The following is a 21,217-nucleotide window of genomic DNA, read 5'->3' on the forward strand; positions in this document are numbered from 1 at the left end:
TGCAGCTCAAGCTTAATAGTGTTATCCATAGAGGAATTACTAGAGGAGCTACCAGAGGAATTAGATTTTATCAAGGTGATTTTTCTTCCTCCCAAGACTTCTCTGATTCAACCTATGGATCAGCTGATAATTGTAAATTTTAAAAAAACTTTACACAAAGGCACTTTTTACCAGGTGCTTTGAAATGTGTGAGGCTACCAGCATAACCCTAAGAAAATTTTGGAAGGAAGAATTCAACATTATCATAGCAATTAGGCTAATTGTAAAGGCTTGGCAAGAAGTAACAATTAAATGTATCAAAGCAGCATGGAGGAAATTGTGTCCTTCCTTTGGTAACTTCAGATGAAGGACACAAATTGGTAAAGGATATTGTGGCAACTGCTCATGATCTTAACTTGGAAGTAGAGGAAGAAGATGTTGAAGAATTATTGGAGCTGCATGACCGAAAGCTGACTACTGATGAGCTAAAAGAACTTTTCAAGCAGCAGTGTGAAGAAAAGGAATTGGAAATTTCATCTGAAGATGAGGATGGAGAGAGAGAACAAATTACGACTGCTGAAATCAAAAATGTTTTGGCAAAGTGGGAGGAAGTTCAAAATGTTGCTATGAAATGGAATCCAAACAAATCTGAGGTTATCAGAACTGCAGATCTATTTAATGAAAAGTCCATGCAGTTTTTCAGAAACATTTTAAAAAAGAGGCAGAAGCAAACAACCCTAGACATGTTTTTTACAGTTCCATTTGTCAGAAAACTCCAAAGTGAGTCCAATTGTCCTTCCGGTGAAGATTGATAATTAAAAACTGTTTTCATGAACAATTCATTTTATTAATGTTAATTTTTTTGTAGCAAAACTGTATAATAAATAAATGATATTTACCATATTTTTATGACATTTTAAATGAGTTTTATCTGCATTTTTAATATGCACTATGGTTGTGGGGAGGAGCCAGAACAAATTAATCAATTTTCAATTAAATCTTATGGGGAATCGCTCCTTGGATAATGATGGTTTTGGTTAACGATGGTAATCCTGGAACGGATTACCGTCATTAACCAAGGCACCACTGTATATGATATAAATAAAATGTTATACAGAGCAATGTATAGCCTATGCTTTAGTTGTAAATCATCTATTAGAATTGAAGGTATAGGAAGATGATTTGATGGAAAATCAGTTTAAGAAAAGGATACATGATATATATCCTTTAGATCATGTATAGATCCTTTCGTATATCATGTATCCTATGAAGGGATACATGATCTATATGGATCACATTCTGAAGAAAAGGACAATAAAACTTGATATCTAAATAGAAATTATTCAGCTTGGCTCTTTACTTTATGTAGACGACATTATACTTCTAAATAAATCCAATACAAGTCTTCAGGACTAGCTTTTTTTAATGTGACTTCTATCCATGAAATGTTGACACTGATTATGCATTAGTACCATGGATCAGCTAAGGTCTTTTAATTATATATGTAAACTTAATCTCACTATATAGCTCTAGATACCAAACATGGAATATTTCATGAACATGCTGTTGGCTGGAAACAGCAGTGCTGGCCACTCTCAGCCAACCAGGCAGGCTAAATTGAATTGGCAAGAGTAAATTGAATATCTGCTATAACAGATTTGATATGAAAATGACTATAAAAAGGTGGAGGGACAAAAAACAATGAAAATGAAGGAATTTAAAAACATCACTGAAAAACCTATAGCTATTTGAGTACAATTTTTAGTGAATTAAACTAAGTAGGTAATAGAATAAACAAAGGAGTATTGTGGTTTGGGGGGGGGGGGGGGGGAAGTGAATAAATTTATGTGGAATATGAGAGAAGTTGGCCAAAACACTAAAACTATCAGTATAAAAAAAAAATGGGAACAGTTTAAAACAATTTTAACTGATGAGCAAGTTGAATTAGAAATAACTGTTAATTAGAGACCACAGGCATGAGTTCTGAAGTGATGGTGAACTGCATAGTAAGCAGATGCTCTCAGTGGTGGAATTATATTAAAAATGAAGATCCTATGTCTATTTACTTTCTAATGAAAGTAACTTGAAGTTTCCGGTACTCAATGTATGAGCAGAGCTAATCTGGTCTTTATTACTATTTTACGGCATCTCCATGGAGTGTGGAGACTCATCGTGGGAGACCCAAATCAACCTTCCTTCACACAAATCCTATCATATCATACCTCTCCTTGAATCCATTCACCACCAGGGAACTTGCAACCGATTCTGGCAATCCATTCCACTCACTCACCACTCTCCATGCAAAAAATCTGGTCCTCACACTCACACTAACCACTCTCTAACACAACTTCCACGGATGGCCCCTAGTTCTCTATTTGTCATATATTGTCTTCCATCAATTTTATAAAACCCCTTTTATAAAATTGATAGAAACTTTTAATATCTTAAAAGTTTCTATCATGTCTCCTTTTTTCCACCTACCAACTAAACTTTGTAACTCACAAACCATGGTCACTTGTCTCTGAATTTTTCAACCACCTCCTGGTCTCTAAGAAACTCAGGTGACCATATGTGTGTAGCGGTCAACATGTGGCCAAATCATAGCCTTATAAAAAGGAATAATAACTTCGTTATCTAGACCTGTTAGCATGTTTTTCAACATCCATGTAATTCGTTGAGCTATTTTACCAACTTGCAACATGCCCTCTGAACTTGAACCCTTTGTCCACCATTATCCCTAAAATCCTAGCCTCAAGGTCCTGCAATGCGGTACCATCAATATGATATTTATATTTTTTAACCTAAACAGAAAGGGAAAAGGCTAGCAGGACAGATGCTTAGTGCTAACATGACAATGAAAAAGACTAATGTAATGATAAAGATCTCAAGGGAATGAATGAAATGTTAGATATCATCATATTGGAGACTTGACAAATAAGAAACCAATTTATTTATAATAAAATTGGTTATAGGAGTAGTATAATATAGACTTAATCATGTAGTTCATGATAGTATTCAGTAAATATCACAAAATTTCATGAATAAATTTTTATGCTCATACATAGTTACCCATTGCATTGTCACAGGCCATGAATGATTTTGATATTACTAGGATAGTATGATGATGGAAACTTCCAAGAACTAGTCCTGTTAATAGCAACATTCCTAGGTAGTAGTCACCATGAGGTGGCATTAAAAGTGCTACTTTACAGCTTGTTCGGTTGACATACACATGATTAATTTAAAGTGCATGCCTCTTCGTCTGTTTGTCTGTCTGAACATTTGGCATTGTGCACTATAGCAAATAGTTGATATGCTGGTTAATTTCCCTCATCAGGTAAATAAACAAATGCACCATTGGTCATTTGCTACTAATGAAGCTGTAAATACAGGGTGTTTGAAATTTAAGTATCCCTATTCAGTGTAATCTGCAGAAAGAACCAGTAGATGAAATACCCTCAAACTTGGTGGGTACCCTAACCAGATCGTGGGGAAGAGATTTTGACAGAAAAAAAAAAAAAAAAATATTAATAAATGACCAATAGGAAAAATATTGTACTATGAGCAAGAAAAGATAGTGAATTTTGCATACCACATGACCGTAAGGCAGTATAAATGAAGGTGCAAGACTTGCTCTAGAGTCATTTGACTTGCCGAGTGGGGCTCACTTTACCGGAACATGCCTTGTGTAGGATATCTACTAATCAGCAATATCAGATTATCTTACATTAATTTTTTAGCAGCAGCCGAATTTGATAAAATAATTAAAATAAAAAAGAAAGGATAATTTTTGGTTTTATTATTTATCATGTAGTTAAACATTTCTTAAATGTATAGAGGGGAAGAAAAAAAAAGCATAATTTATCATAATTAGAAATATTAATATAAGGAAGTTTTGTATGGTTATGGCCTGTAACCATACAAAAATTCAAAACTGTTTTGATTTTGATATTTTTATTTGTAAAAAGGACCCACCTCTACTGTAGTTTTTTTTTTTTTTTTTATTTCAGCAACATAAACTTGGCTGAAGAAAATATTGAAATTTCTGACTACACACACACACACACACACACAGAGAGAGAGAGAACATTTGAGAGGTGTTGGAAGTTTTAGGGGTGAAAATAGTTTTAAGGAATTTCGTAAGCTGAAAAGGTGGATAAGAGTGTAGTGTTATGAGGGAATCAAATAATTATGCTGAAATTAACAGATGAATTTCCTTATGTGAAGTAAAGTTGTGACAGATAAGTGACTATAGTTTCTCTCAAAGCATCAGACAGTTCCTTTTTGATACAGTATGCAGAAAACATTCCAGATAAATGCTGTAAACCTGAAAGTGATGATTTTTTGATAACGATGCTTCCACAAGGAAACTGGGAACTTTAAAAATTATCTTCATATTCTAAAGAAATAGGAAAAGGACTGTTATTGCAAAGAAGATATGAAAGAAATACATTATTTTCTTAAGAAAAATTGTGCTATAATTATTTTTTTTTGTTTTAGAGGAAAAACAAATATGAGTTAAGAAATTTATATTTTATGGCCATTATTGAAAGTTGAAGAAACTGTGTTATGAGCTTAAAGTTTGTGTATTCTTACAAAATCTTGTGATTATGAAGAGAAGGAATCTTGTATAATGTTTGTTCTTTAAATGTGTGGACCTTTATTCTCTTTAGGAGATAAATTTATTTAAAATGCAAAATTGTATATGGCATTTGCAAAACAAAAATATTTTAAACATACCATTTGAGATAATACATCAAAATCTACACTAATATTATTTAATGTAAATTAATTTATATAAATAAATATATTATTTTTGAATTTCCTTTGTCTCTCACTCATTCTCTTAATTTATCATAATAACAATATCATGGGTACAAATCTGTGGCATTAATTAACTATTTCTCTTATAATAGGGTTACCATACGTCAGCATTTATGCGGACATGTCCGCATTTTGATAATGAAAATATCTGCCAGTGTTGAAAGGCTCTTTTCATTAATACAAGCTCAGTGGACCAAGGAAAGAAATTGACTTACCATAGAATCTGTGAAAGGACTTGCTATAATTTAATTATAGACATTTTACATGTAAAAATATGTTCGACTATTTGTGTTGAAACAAAGAATTGCTAAAGAAAATTAAGGCTAGTGAAAAATATGCATGTGCTGAAAGTAATGTATGTAGTGTTATAAGTGTAATTCTTTTTCATGTAGGCCTACTCCTGTTTCATAAGACTTACGATGATACTTAAAATCTCATATTTTTGTGTGTTCTAATAAGAATACTCATCACATCTAATGAATGAAAAGCTTACAAAGGTAAAGATTTCAAACTTATGTATTTATTTTTGTGTTAGATGTTTGTGTCTGGAACGAATTGGTCAAGTGATGGGGTGTCAGCATTTTGGCATTTTAAAATATGGTATCCCTATCTTATAATAAAAAGAAAGTGGAAACACTGTAGAGATGGCCAGCAGATGAAATACCCTCAAACTTGGGTACCCTAAACAGATCATGGGGAAGAGATTTCGACAATAAAAAAAAAATTGTTCAGTAAATGACCAATAGGAAAAATACTGCACTGTGAGCAAGAAAAGATGGTGAATTTTGCATACCACGAGTCATAAGGCAGTATAAATGACGGTGCAAGACTGAGTAGAGTCATTCGACTTGCACAGTGGGTGTCACTTTTCCAGAACATGCCTTACTTGTGAAGTGTGTTTCTATAGGAATGGGGAAAATGCCTCAGCACTTTGCAAGTACAGATGCCCAAACACTTTGCGAAAAGACCTAAGAACACCAATGTAATGCATGATTCATTGATTTGAAGAGACAAGCAGTTTGACAGTCTAACCAGGAAGGAGGAGGGAATGTAAATCTGAAATTTCACAAATGACTGAAGATATTGCAACTGCAGTTGCTGAGCACTCATATCAAATGCTGTAGGTTCATCATGTCCATAACAGGACAATTAGATTTGCCATACACAGCAGTATGGAGAACTTAGCATAAGGTGTTGCAATATTATGTTTTTTGTACCACATTATTTTATATTGAGCGAAATAAACATAATCGGATAACTTCATTTGACATTCATTCTGAATAATTTCACAGTTTCTCCCATCGTCAAAATCTCTTCCCCATAATCTGGTTAGAGCACCCACCAAATTTGAAGGTATTTTGTCTACTGGTTCTCTCTACAGATTGCTTTGAATAGGGGTACTTTAATTTGAAAAAAATTTTATAACAAGTGTTCACTTATTTATTACTATTTGAAATTAGGCATAATGTCTACATTTAGAGCCTTAAAAAATATGCAAATCAATTTTTAATGTTTAGTGAATCATTATTTAGTTTTAATTTACTGTGTATTCCTGCCTCGTGTATGTATGTATGATTTGGATTACTGGCATTTTTTTTTTTTTTTTTAGTTCATCAGGGTTTGGTCTGACATTAGTTGCCGAGACAACAACCAAAACTTTTTTTTCAGCTGAAGCTATATCCAATGCTAGAGGATCTGACAAAGAACCAAGTGTTCCAGAAGATATTGGAAAGAAAGCAGCCAACCTACTTTTGGAAGAAATCTATAGGGTAAAAGTTCATTCTTGTGTCTTGCATAGCTTTGAGAACTTAATTCATCCTCATTATTATTGGACAGATAAGATTTCTTGGCTCATATTTCAATGCATTTATTGAGTTGTGTACACAATTAAAATATGTACACAATATCAGTTATGCAGATGATTTCTGATCAGGGCTTGGTTTGACATTAGTTGCTGAAACAACAAGCGAAACCTTTAATATTAAGTTATATGACTAATGTATTATATGACTAATGTAACTTAATATATTCAGTGGTATGTATGCTAGAAAGTCAGATATTCTAAGTTACATTTCAAATGTTCTGTTGGGATGTGTTAAAATCTGACTTGGAGATACAGTTAATCCATTATATTATTAAACTGACTTTATTTTTAGATTATTTTCATGACTGAACTTAGTCAAATTTATTTTTGTTGTCATAGCAACAAATGAGAGGTCATCAATGGTCTTTGTAAATGGTTGTGAAACCCAAGCTTGATAGAATCTTAGACGTATTCACATAACATTTATGAAAATTAACCCTGAAAATATATATAGTTTGGATAGCAGTTTGCATCTTCCTTTCAACATTTTATTGTATTTCTCTGGACCAAGACTGATTTAGATCTGTATGTAACACCTATGTATAAAATTGAAAAACACATTTTGTTGTGTGAAATTGTAATTTTATGAAAAAATTAAGATTATTGATATTTTCACAAAAAGTATAAATCATATCCTAATACTAAATACTGTATAACGTTCCTTAAGAAGATTGCAACTTGAACTTCAGTCATAAAACATAGTGTCAGTTCATCATAATTTAGACATGGGGTTTCATTTTCTGAATTTGAAAAACTGTTTATTCAGTCCTCTGTTATAGTTGGTAAACATAACTTAATTATCTTCTATACAAAACAATATTTATACTGAAATGTTGTTTGAACAGATAAACTGAGTGTATCTCCCCCCCCCCCCCAGACACCTGCACTAAAATACACACACATGCACACGCACAAAAACTTTGGGTGAAATTCATGATTGCTAACAAACGCAATCAAAATCAGTACTGCAGTGCTGATTTTACACTAACTGCAGTCATATTTAGTATCTGAAACAATATTAATCCAACCATGTTATTAGCAGTAGTAATATTAGTATTATTACAGCAAGGCTTCCATAGCCTCACTTGATTTGAAGGTGGAGGCTCTTCTATTCTACATTCAGTACTCATCATACATCTTTTTAAATTCTCTATGTTGATACACTTACCATCCACTCTGGCAATGCATTTTACTTATCTCACATACTTCATACAAAAGATTCAACTTCTTGTTCATAATACACCTTCCAGAGATGGCCTTTTGTTCTCCCTTTGCAAGCTCCCCTAATATGTACTATAAAATCTGAACTCCTCACCAGCTTATAGGTCTTGATCATATCTTCTATTTCCTAAATTCTGCAAACCACTGTCTCCAAATCTCTCCTTATATAGGAGAATGTTGTCATATTGTGACAGGTGCAAAAGATCATCCCCATACTCTTTTTGTAAGCCAAAAGGAAAAATATCTTTCAAACATAACTGACATTTCAACATATAACATTGTTACAGTTTTTATTTTATTTTTTGTGATTCCACTCACAGAAGGTTATAGCCAATAGTATATTACTGTTTTGAGTGAGCTAAGGAATTTTTTTCCTATTTTTAGGCCAATTCTATACAAGATAGTTCCCACCTACGAATTAATTGCTTCCTGGTGACCTTTTGTAAAGCGAGAGTTTATTTGCCTTAGAAAGAATGCTATAAGCGAGAGTTATGTTCATAAGAAGGAATATATAAAATGAATATTTGGCCAAAGATTTACATATTTAAAAAATAACAAGAAAAATTTTTAATTAAAAAAGGTTCTTTGAAAAAAAAATAGCTCATTTCTATATCATTGGGTGAATTGGCAGCTGTCAAGGTAGTAGGAGATATATTAGGAAGCTTTGGTGCATCTTTTTTTTTTTTCAAAGAAGGCCTCGAGTGTCATCTGCATCATTGACTTTTGCTTCTTTTTGTTTAAAATAGCTCGATGGCAAGCAGCAGCATTATTCATTTTGTGGGAAAATTTACTAAAGCGTTCAATATTTGAATCTTGTGATTTAAAGATTGCTTGAGCTCTTTTGAGAAGTTTAAATGCTTCTTTTATGCCTTTTAAAGTGAAAAACCAAGTTGGAGCTTCATATTTGTTATCCTCGATGTCTTTTTTTTCTTTCTTGTTCCTCTAATTCAAGGAGATGATTGGGTGAGAGTTCCATAGTGTGAGATTGAAGCAGCTCGTTAACATCACCTTCTGAAACTTCCATTTCAACTGGTTTTTCAGATTTTGCAGCTTCATCTTGTACTTTAATGTGATGCCAACCAGTTTGCTTTTTATAGTGGTCAAACCATCCACTACTTGATGCAAAAGTCTCTTTGTAGTCATTCCCTTTTTGGTCTTTCAGCAATTTAAAAATGGCTAATGCTTTAGTACAAATCGTTGTGGAGGTAATAAGCATGTTTAATTGTTGAATTTAGTCGCTTATCCAAGCAGTTAAGAATTTTTCCATATGAGGAATTTCTTTATTACACAACATAGACTGCATAGATTGCACATTTTTTACTTCTTTGAAATATTTTCTTTATCCTTTAAAATGGTGCAAACTGTAGAAGCGGCAAGAGAAAATTTCTCAGAAAGAGCTTTAACAGTGCTATCCACTTGATGGCTGGTAATAATTTCGTATTTTTTCTTTAACATAATTGCTTTTCTTTATTTCCTTTGCTCATTTTTTTTGGCTTTGCACTGTTGCTTCTTTTTGACATTTGACAGTGAAAGGGTTATAGTTAAAAAGAAAACAAAATAAAAAAATCAGGTGTAATTGAAGAAAACTATGAATAACACACTTGTGTTGCCAAGGCTCATGAGAGACTGAGGCTTTTTCTAACTGATCATTATGTCATTACATACTGCATAATTCCCTGTACATGTCGCTAATGCCTTCGCTATGCACAATTTAAAATAAAAATTCTGATCCAAAAATTCGTAAAGTGGGAATTCATAAATTGAGAACAATCTGTATGTATGTGTGTGTATATATATGTTGTATATTTTATGGATTTTTTACATAGTATAGAAACCCTGTTCTAAAGAACAAAATGCCACTTTTTCAAGCCTCCAGTAATCAATGGAGGTGGTTTCACACCAGGCAATGAAATTCACCTTCTACCTAAAGACATACAAGCATCCATGCCCACAGCAGGATTTGAACCAGCAGCCTGTTGGTTGGAGGGCAGATACATTAACCACCTAGTCAGCCAGGCCAGAAAAATTGGTAAAAAAACAAGTTAGTTCAGGAAAATTTCACTAGGTGATGAAATTAAAATGAGACCACTGCCCTGCTTGTTGAAGACCTTGAAATGATAGAATTCAGTGTTTAATTTCTAGAGCAGTTTCTGAATTATGTTTAAAACAAAATAAAATTTAAAAAACCTTAGCTCATATATGATGCTAATATACTATAGGTTTACACAGTTTTCTGAACACTTACCATCCACTCTGGGAGGCACAGGAGTGGGGGCAGTCCCTCATTACTGCTCTAATATTTATTCATGAATAAATAGATATCATCATCATCAAATTCCTGCCATGTACCCAGAAGGGGTGTACAGGATATGATAGTACTACATGAAAAAATTATATCATTACTAACTTCCTATTTACAATTTTCCTCCAAATCAGTCTGTTACTTGTCAAGACTCCAACATTATCAGATCTTATATTTCTATCGTCTAAGGCACTTTGTACCGTATCAATCCTCCTATATCTTGGTCTTCTTCTGGGTCGTTTTCCTGCCAACCTGGCAGAGAACACTTGTTTTGCTAATCTTTCCTCGCCCATTCTGTTTAGGTGACCATACCACCTGAGATTAGCTCTGCTAACGCATTCCTGGATGCTTACAATGTCAAGTTCTTTCCTAATATCCTCGTTTTTAATATGATATTGCCATTGATGCCATCTGTTCATGCCTCTAATCTTTCTCAGGACTCATATATCTGCGGTTCAAAACTGGTTTGAACTGCAGATATATGAGTCTCTTATTCCATATGAATTTATTCAATTGACTTCCCACCATACCAGCTTTGCTGATTCTGTTGTCTATTTCTATATTTAATTTACCATCTTCAGTAAAAATCGTGCCTAAGTAGCTGAAATGTTTTACTTGTTCAACAGGTTTTCCATTCACAACACAGTTGACATTTTCAATGATCCTGCCTATTTTCATTGTCTTTGTCTTTTTATTGCTGACCTTCATACCATATCTATTACAACAGCTATTCAATTTAGTCAGAGAATCTTACAGACTTGTAGCAGATTTATTTAGAAGTATAACATCATCCGCATAAAGCAAAGAACTGACATTAACATCTCCAATTTTGATATCATGTTTAATACCACTTTCCTTCATAATGTGATCCATATAGATAATGAATAACAGAGGGGATAATGTACATCCTTGTCTCACACCAGATTTAACATTAAACCATCTTCCTGTACTTCCTTCAATTTTAACTGCTGACTTACAACTCAAATAAAGACTAAGTATTGCTTGATATAATGCCCCATTGACACCATATAACTGCAGCGTATTGAACAGCTTCTCTCTTGGCACTTTACCATATGCCTTTTCCAAATCGACAAAACTTAAATACAGATCTTTGTTATATTCCCATGCTTTCTCGACTATTTGTTGTAAAGTGAAGATCTGATCCTGACAGCCTCTATTTGGCCTGAATCCAGCTTGTTCTTCATCAAGCTTTTCTTCCACAATTCTTCTCAACCATTTCTCAAGTATACTTGCATAGATCTTGCCAGGAACACTCAGTAGGGAAATACCTCTGTAATTCTCACATGCAGTTTTATTTCCCTTTTTATATATGGGTACTATGAGAGCTCTACTCCAATCATCAGGAATACGTCCCTCTCTCCTGGCCTTCTGAACTATGCACTGCAGTCACTGCAAGACTCTTATTCCACCATACTTCAGCATTTCTGGTCGAATATCATCTACTCCTGCTGCCTTTCCACATTTCAAGCCTTTGATAGCTTTTTCTACTTCAAGTATGGATATGTATTCCTGACTGCATGCCTAATCAGTGTTTTTTACCACTGTGCTGTTATCACTGCTTGTTTCATTTAGCAGTTTTTCAAAGTAATTACTCCATACTTCAAGGATATCTTTTTCTCTAGTTTTCATGTCACCTTTATCATCTCTAACTCCTTTTACAGCACTCTTTCCTCCATTCCTAAGCTTCTTCAACAACCTCCAGAATATTTTGCCACCGTCTTGATATTTATTTTCTATATTCTTGCCAAAGTCCTTCCATGACATTTGTTTAGCTAGTTTTACACAGTGTTTAGCATTCTTGCATTTGTCTCTATATTCTCTAAGAGCACAAGCTGACTTATTTGACAAGAACTTTTGATATGCTTTCTTCTTTTCCTTCACTGCCTCTTTAACTTCCTGTGTCCACCAGGGAGTTCTGATTTTTTTATCTTTGCAGACAACCTCACCACATGCCTCTCTGGCAGAATCAATTAATGTTTTTTTCAGAGTTTGCCACTGAATCTCCAAGGTTTGATTCCTGTTCTCAAACTCTTTCATTTTTTCTTCAATAATCTTTGTGTATTTTAGTCTACAGGTCACATCTGAGAGCTGTTCAACTTTTATTCGCTTTAAAACTTTCTTACATGTTATTCTTTTCAATATGAAATTCAATTTTATCCTGCTCAAGACTAAATAGTGATCACTTCCAATTTCAAATCCTCTGTACTCTCTGGTGTCCTGCACCAGGGAGAAAACATCACTATCAACAATAACATAGTCAATGAGACTTCTTATTCCTAGCCTCTTCTCTCCATGTGAATTTGTGCACATTTTTATGTTGGAACATGGTGTTAGTAATAACCAGTCCATGTCCTGAGCAGAAATCCAACAGATATTTGCCATTATTATTAGCTTTGCTCTTTTCTCCAAATTTTCCCAAAATATTTTTGTATGTCTCACAATCATTTCCTACTCTGCTATTTAGATCCCCAACAAGGACCAATTATAAATAGATATTTGATTTATATTTTATATTCTTCAGAGAATATACAATCTGAAATCCCAATTGTGTAATTGTATATTAAATGGAGGATTTCAAATTTTAATGGCTTGTATATAAAATGAAGTGTGCTTTCTGCTGTTATTAGTTAAATTTAGCCTTTTGAGAGTCTTTTTTGTTATCCATGGTTGGTGAATGTGATTCTTTAAAAAATTGCCTGTAATTGCCAATAATAAATAGAAATCACTAGAAGAATCACACTGGAAGAGTTATGAAAATAGTTGCATTCGAATGCTACGTTGTTTGCTACCACTGTATAAAACTAATGATAGAATTTTGCCCAGAAGACAGCTTCTACCTATCTCATTGGTCTCTCAGAATCATGATTAGCAAAGATGTAAACAGCTGAAAAATTAGATTATTTACATAGAATGGAGTTTCTAATGGCAACAGAACAGTGGGAAGATAGAGATATCGCAGTGATATAAAAATATTTTCTGCTTAAAGAAACAAAAGTTTTTGTCTTATATGGAGACTTAAGTTTTCATAAGAGCAATGAAAAGCCCAAAAAAAGATATCAAATACTTTGGTGGTGGTGGTGGGGGGGGAAATTGGTGATTGACCATTTAAAGCAGGAAAGATGTTTTATTATGAGCATTTGGAATATATCTTCTGAATATTAAATGAGCATTCATGTCATAAGGTCACTAAAGGAAAATAAGATGGAAGATTTGTAGTTGATACAGTTTTTAATACAAAAAAAAAAGTGAAAAAAGGAATGATTTGTTGTTTGCCATCAATTATATGTACAAATCAAATTTTTCAAGCTCAGACTGTAAGGAAATTTATTACACTGGATATTGAAGACGAAAGTAAGTCAGATTGGATGAGCATATTCTGCTGTTTTCTAAAGTAAAGAGGTAAGAGAATTTTTTTTTTTTTTTTGGAATGAGAGGACAGGTATTTAGTACTTAAGATACAATTGTGGGAACTTTAATTATTTGTGAGGTGTTTGTTGGACTGTAGATTCCAACCATGACAAGAGAAGAATCTTTTTTTCCCCCTGATATTTGATAGTTTTAACAAGGATAATTAGTGAGTTTTTTACATTGAAGATTAAAGAAATTTCTTTTGTTTTTAATTAGACTCATTTTGAAGTTTAAAAGCGAAGTAAGACAGGATTTTAATAAGTAACATGCTGCAACTTCATGCATGAGAGATGTATTTAGTTAAGTTTTCATAGTAGTGAACTCTGTAGTTATTTCATCATAAATTATTTATTGTAATTAAAGCATATTCACTTTTTTAGTTAGATACTTTTTTTTTACTATTTGCTCAGTTAGAAAAATTACACCTATTTGGAAACAAATTTGTTTCCCTTATCATTCAAGTATATAAGAAAAAAAAGGGGGGGGGCAATAATTAAATTAGAAAAGCTGCTGATGCAGCTGGAAAAATTGCAATTGGAAAAATAATGAGTCTTGCTCATGTTATTTTTCCTAATGGCAAGGGCTAAAAAATAGAAGATAGGCTGTGAGTAGGCCAAAGAGCCTTGAACAGAATGCTTCACATAACAAAAAGAGAGAGAAATAATAGAATTAGAAAGATGAGTGGAGTTGAGGATATCATGAAATATTGTAAAGCATGTAAATGGAGATGAGCTGGTCATATCAACAGATGAAAGATGACCAAAATTAAGCAGTGTGGAAGGAAAAGTAGTTGCCAATGAACAAGTTGGAAGGATGATGCACAAACTTTTGACATGTGATGTTGATAGTTGATGCAACCTACTGGAAATTTTTGAGGATATCCACTGCACGATATAGGATATCTGGCAGTGGAGAGAAAGAGGCTGATACTTTTTGTCATGAACTGATGGGAACTTACAGTGAATTCATTCTTTGACTTTTGATCCATGCCGTTTATTGTTACTCATGAAACCATTCATAATAAATCCTTTTTAAGTATATCCTAATTAATTCAAAGTGAATTGCATCCCACAACCTAAGAAATAGAATTTTGCATGCTTTTTAGTATTTTCATTTATCCTGAAGTTCACTGAATTTGAATTACACAATATTGTAGCTATTTATATTTGTTTCAAACTTTTCAGAGGTTGACTTCAGATTTTCAGTGACTGCTTTCAGCAGGAAATATGACATCGCTGCTCTTAAATGATAGCACCATTTTCATCTAATACACTAATCTCTTAGTAAACTTCTTGGTATGAGACCTAATTCAAAGAGTCAGAGAAACTAGATCATCAAGGGAGGAATGGGAAAAGTGTGTGTGAAAGTTCAGTTATAGTATGCAAACATGATAAAGATAAGAATGTCTTCGAGCATGGTTATATATGTATGTGACAAAGCAGTGGAAAAATGTGTTTTAGGTTCAGACCTTTTAGTATGTCTCTTACCAACTCACTGCTCCACACTATGTGTTTTCTACAGATATTTTCATGAAAAATGTTCATCTAACATCACATCAATAATTCCCACACTAAGCTCGTTGGAACACGGGCAGCTGCTGCTCAACATCCTTACACAGTGCACCTTGAAACCCACAGAACAAGTTTCCTCTCCTCCTCCTTCATCCCTGCAACTGCTGTACTATTGAACAGTCTTCCCCTTGTTGTGTTCCCTAAGGAATACAATATACAGTCATTCAAATGATCAAGTACCCTTCTTTCCCAACCCATACACAGTAATATACTAATGTACTATAGGTTGATCTACCACCCTCTCATGTATGGGGCTCAACATTAAAAAAAAAAATGTCTGGGGAAGGGTAAAGAGAAAATTCTAAAACAAGACCAAATAGATTTCATATCTAATTATAAGAATAAGCTAGGTGGTAATTTATTATGTCTACACACAAATGCCAAGAGAAGGAAAAGTAGTTGCCAAAGAACAAGTTGGAAGGATGATCCATAAACCCTTGACATGCGATATTGATAGTTTATGCAAGCTGTAGAAACAAAGGGGTTGAGTTTGTTGCTTTATTGAATACGATGTGGCCAAGATTGTTGGCAGTGGTTGTGAATGCTTCATCTGTGAATGAGTTTAAGGGGTTAGTATGACAGGTATCGTGTGAATAACAGTTAGAATGTCAATGTTGGGTCTTCCGTGACGAGTCTTTTGACTCCATGGAGGCATCTTATATGATAATAATAATAATAATCAGATATGGTAAGTGGGATTAAGCATAATGGGTACACTATTTTTAGGAATGGCAGAAGAGATAGGAGGAGGAAGACTACTAATGATATCAGATGACCAAAGTCCAATTAGGGTAGAAACACAAGAAAACAATGATGGTAACAATGCCCCATGTAGCGGTGAGTTGGACTCTATGGTGTGGAGGTTAACAGAAATGAAATATATAGTGTGGTGTTGCTACAGACCTGGTGGCTCAGTTGTAGAGGGACGAAGAAATGCATCGCCAATTTATCCTTATGGGTACAAAACAGATTGATCATTATGGGTGACTTTAATTTCCAAACATAGAGGGTCGGATGAAGTAAAGAGATGTCTGCCTAAATAGATCATGGTCCGCATTACCTGCTTACTTGAAGAATTATCCAAAATTCCCATTGATAGCTAGTTACCACACGCTTGTGGAATGCATGCATGGTAGGATTGCTGCAGTCATTTCAGCAAAAGGAAGTCCTAGATCTTATTAATATGGGTGTTATGGCTGTTTTTTTATCTCTCATAATATAGTGCATTTGAATTCTTTCCAAGCAATTTGTATTTGGAGAAGTGGTCTCCTGATTTATTATTATTATTCCTGATACCTCCAAGGAGTCCGAAGACTCATCGCGGGAGGACACTTACAGCTGTTTCAGCCACTACACCGAACCTCTGCTACGAATCAATGGCATCTACCGCCTACCTCCACCACCACAACTAGTATTTTTTTGTCTGTAAATTGCGTGTGTTCTGAAGGGCCGATTTGTCTGTATGCGTGATGAAAAACCTCAGTTTCCGGGAGAAAAAACCCTGCTACCTCCATATGGGATCGGCTAATTCACCTTCAGTTGAAATCTTCCAGATAAAGATTCCTCCCGTCGCGACCAGAATCAAACTTAGGCCTATTCCAATCGAAGGGTGCAATGTACCATCGTTCTTCCAATTGCGCTATGGAGGCACTAATTTAATGTAGCAGGTGGGGCACACAGTGAACAGACTTTAGTAATTTTATTGTTGTCCATTCAGTATTAATAAGCGTAGCATTTTGGACTTTGGTGTGATGAGAGTTTCAGCATAAAAAAAAGGAGTCTGCAAAGTTGTGATAAACACCAAAAATATTAAAGCAGCTGATATAGCTTATAATTGATATAATTTAGCCTTATGGGTACCAAACTGGTGATCATTAGGTGACATTAATTGGGTAGATGAGAAATCTCATGATAAGAAAGAAGAGGAATTTATTAAATTGGTTGCGAGATGACTTTCTCAAGCAGCATGTGAAAGAAGGAACTCGAGGTCAGTGTGTTGAATTTGCTCATAGCATCAGAAGGGGTCTCTGTCAAGAATATCGCTATTTTACCATCAGTTGGTGACAGTGATTGTGCTGTACTTTCTGGGAAGTATCTAATTGTATTGATGCTCCGATTAAAACAGGTTACATGCTGAACCACAAAGCTGGAAATTATGATCAACTTAGGAGAATAGTATCTTTGATCCCATGGTATCAGTTATGAATGGGAAAAATGTCAGCAATCTATGGGAATCTTTGAAAAAGTGCTTAAATGAGGCAGTATCTGAATGTATCCCTAATGTTCGAAGAATAAATAGTTTTGGACTGAAATAGATGTGCAACCTTATTATGCAAGAGATCCACAAGAAGAAGATGCTGTGAAAAGAATATCGTGAGAATAACAGTGAGAGGAGTTGTGAAATATATAAAACTCAAGCCAGAAAAGTAACGAGAAAAAACTACTGACCCATCATTATCTCTGGTGTGTTAGTGAAGATTTTAGAGAAGTTGGTAAGAACTCGCATACAGAAATGGGTAGAAAAATATGACCATTCAGTATACTCTGCAAGGAGTAGCATGGGTTTACTAAAGGAAGGTCATGCTTTAGCAATTTGAATATATTTTCTAAGAATATTATGGCTGAGTTGGATAAAGGGAATGGATACACCATGATAATTGGATTTTTCTAAGGTATTTGATAAGATGCAACATGGCATGCTGTTGCATATACTGGAGAATATGGGATTGGAATATAAACCCTTGACTTGAATCAGGGGATGGTTGACAGATATCCAAAAGTGGTATACAGTGGGTGTGAATCTGCCAGATTTAAGGTGACTAGTGGTGTACCTCAAGATTTGGTCCTTGGGCCACTATTGTTCAATCTGTACATCAATGACATCAGGCAGGGTCTAACTTCAGATGTGCAATTGTTTCCTGATGATGCGAAGATAGGCAGGGCAATCAGGAATGCTACTGATATTCAGCACTTACAAAAATGATTCGAATAGGCGAGAAACTTGAGCAACTGAAAATGGCTGTCAGTTTAATGTTAGTAAGTGTAAAGTTATGTACTTTGGCATGATTAGAGTTCCAGCAGTATATTATATTAGCAGGGTTATGCTACAAGAAACTGAGGAGGCAAGGGATCTTGGCATGTTGGTGGATAAGAATTTGAAGTGAAAGGTCACATAGCAAAAGTTGCAAGTACAATTCAGATGATAGTTGCAATGTTGAAGCGAACCTTGACATCTAAGGATAAGGAAGTCATTTTGCCTCTTTATAAGGCTTTGATAAGACCACACCTGGATTATTATGTACAGATTTGATCTCCCGGGTTCCAAGGGGATAAAGAAGCTGTGGAAAGGGCGCAAAGAAGAGTTACAAAGATTATATCTGAATTATAGGATTTAGATTGTGAGTATATGGATCGCAGACTGGTTTACAGGAGAAAGAGTGGGGTGATGTGATTGAGGTCTATAAACTTTTGAATGGGTGTTATAGGATATCATCTGTTAAAATTTTTTGTTATATGGAAGGTGGGTGAGAGAACATGGTGGCATCTATGGAAGTTAAATTTATTTGCAGTCAAGAAAGGGGTAAGAGCTAGGTTTTTCTCCTAGAGAACAGTGAGTGAGTGGAATAGTTTGCCTTTAGGGGTAGTGAGTGCATCTAGTGTGAATAAATTTAAGGGAATGTATGAAAGGCTGATTTGGGTGATTTATAGCCTCCCTCGATGAGTGCTTGACTCCCTGGAGATCTCAAATAATAAATGTCATCATGACTGTTTATTCACTACAAAAGAAAATACATTTTTTGGAGATGCTTTTTTGCAATTTCTTTAGACAAAAGGTTATTCCATTAACCTGTCAGATTTGATTTGATTCTGTAGAAGAAATGGAAATAGTATACCTTTTAAAGAAATGTTTGCATGTGTACATTCCTTTAATCCTCAAGGATTGTACTATATAATCAAGTTTATATTATTAATTAATATTAATAGTTGTTCCAAATTAATCTCTTAGTTGTCAGTTTCCAGTATCGTCTGATTTTTTTTGGTAGTGACAGTTTATTTCTTGGAAGAAGTGAATTGACGTTGCCATCCCCAAACTAGGAAAGGTTCAAACACATCATCATGCGTATTCAAGGATTTAGGCCTAGGATGGCCTGTTCTGACCTTAGAAGTCATCGTTAAAGAGGACATCTTGGTTTTCTTTTTCCTAATGACTTGTACTTTAAGGCTTGTTTTGGTATGCTTTCTGTTTTCATTCGTTGAACGTGTTCCATCCATTTATGTTTATATTTTTTAATTTTTTCTATTACTGGTTCTTGGTTTAATTCTGTCATAATTTCTTCGTTTCTTTTGTGATCAAATAGGGTATACTTTGCAGTTTTTCTCATAAACTTCATTTGTGCTGTTATTAATCTTTGTCTTTTTGTTTTATTGTCCAGATTTTGCTTCCATACATTAAGACTGGTAGGGCTAATCTATTGTATACTTTTAGTCTGGTTTGTTTTTGAACTAGGTTTGGTTTAAATATAGAGTTAATTATACCTGTTATTTTTAAATATTTTGCAATTTTTAGGTTTATATCTTTTTCATATATGATCATACATCCTAGGTAGTTAAATGAATTCACCTGTTCTAAAATCTTGTTATCTATTACTATTTTAGTTCTTACTGGATCTTGTTCTTTAAAGGCCATAGTTTTTGATTTTTCTATTGATATTATCATACCATAATCTTTGGCTAGCTCATTTAGATCTAAAACAGCTTTCTGTAAGTTATCTTCAGAATTTGTAATTATTATTTGGTCGCTGGCAAAAAGGAGTGTTTAAGTTCACAGTAGGAGAAAGTTTAATACCTTGATGGAAATTTTTATTCCATTTTATTATTATTTCATTTAGGTAAATATTAAAGAGATATTAAAGAGAGTTGCTGAGAGGGGACATCCCTGTCGGACCCCTTGGTTTATCTCTCTCTTGTATATGATAGCTCATGATTTAATCTTATTTGTATTTGATTATTTTCATATATACTTATGATAGCTTTTAGGATATTATTTGATATTTGTCTTTCTTTTAATATGTTAAATCAAATGCTTCTTTTAACTTTGTCAAATGCTTTTTCAAAGTCAATAAATGCAATATGTGTTTCTAAATTGTATTCTCTTCTTTTCTCTATTATTAATTTTAGGCAAAAGGCTGGATCTATACATGATAGTCCTTCTCTAAATCCATTGTGTATTTGTAAGATAAAGTTTTCGGAATATTTCATTAGTTTACTATTTAAAATTCTGCTATATATTTTGTAACAGGAATTTAGTATACTTATACCGCTATAGTTTTTAGGGTCATCTCTATTACCTTTTTTTAAAGATAGGAATTACAATTGCTTTTTTCCATTTTATTGGGGGTTACCAGTTGTATAAATTTTATTTAATAATAATAGGAGTCTTTCTTTGAATCTTGTTCCTGCATATTTATATAGTTCTGAACCTAGCTTATCTTCTCCAGGTGATTTTCTCTTTCTTGTTTCTTTCAGACTGATTTCTAATTCTTCTTTAGTTATTTCCTTTTCATTTTCATTAAATGTTTGCCAGTTGTCTTTTTTAAAATATTTATCTGTCCACAATTCTGTGTAGAAATTCTTCTAATTTCAATTTTATTTTCTTTAGTATCTGCATTTAGATGTTTTAGAATCTTATATACTTTTTCTGACTTCTCTTTTAGCTATGGCTCCTAGTGTTTTATATTCTATTTCATCTTCTGGTTTAATTCTATAATGTGATAATTGTCTGGACATTACAATTAAATCCTTTAATTGTAATGTCCAAAAATTGTAAATTCATTCCTTTAATTACAATTAAAGGAATATATTTTATTTTTAAGTAATTTTGAATTATACTAAACTGTATAATTTTTTTGATAATAAATGATATTTTTTCATGAAACAAAACAAGAAACAATATTTTTTCATGTTTAATTTTTTTTAAAATTTTTACCATAATTTTGATATTTTATCCAAACACATATACACTGTACT

The 21,217-nt window shown here is 33.6% G+C and overlaps 1 protein-coding gene across 1 annotated transcript in view; it reads left to right on the top strand.

The window, feature by feature from the left end:
* Positions 1–21,217, top strand: part of Rtc1 (RNA terminal phosphate cyclase 1) — a 142,486-nt gene that overhangs the window by 108,655 nt on the left and 12,614 nt on the right. The window contains exon 5 of the mRNA XM_090410288.1: positions 6,413–6,572. Coding sequence (XP_090266414.1) covers positions 6,413–6,572 — 160 coding nt within the window. The remainder of the gene's footprint in view (positions 1–6,412; positions 6,573–21,217) is intronic.

The sequence above is a fragment of the Typopeltis vanoorti genome, chromosome 20 (assembly GCF_054136105.1).
Source record: "Typopeltis vanoorti isolate ZY-2024b chromosome 20, IOZ_Tvanoo_1.0, whole genome shotgun sequence".
Lineage (NCBI taxonomy): Eukaryota > Metazoa > Arthropoda > Arachnida > Uropygi > Thelyphonidae > Typopeltis > Typopeltis vanoorti.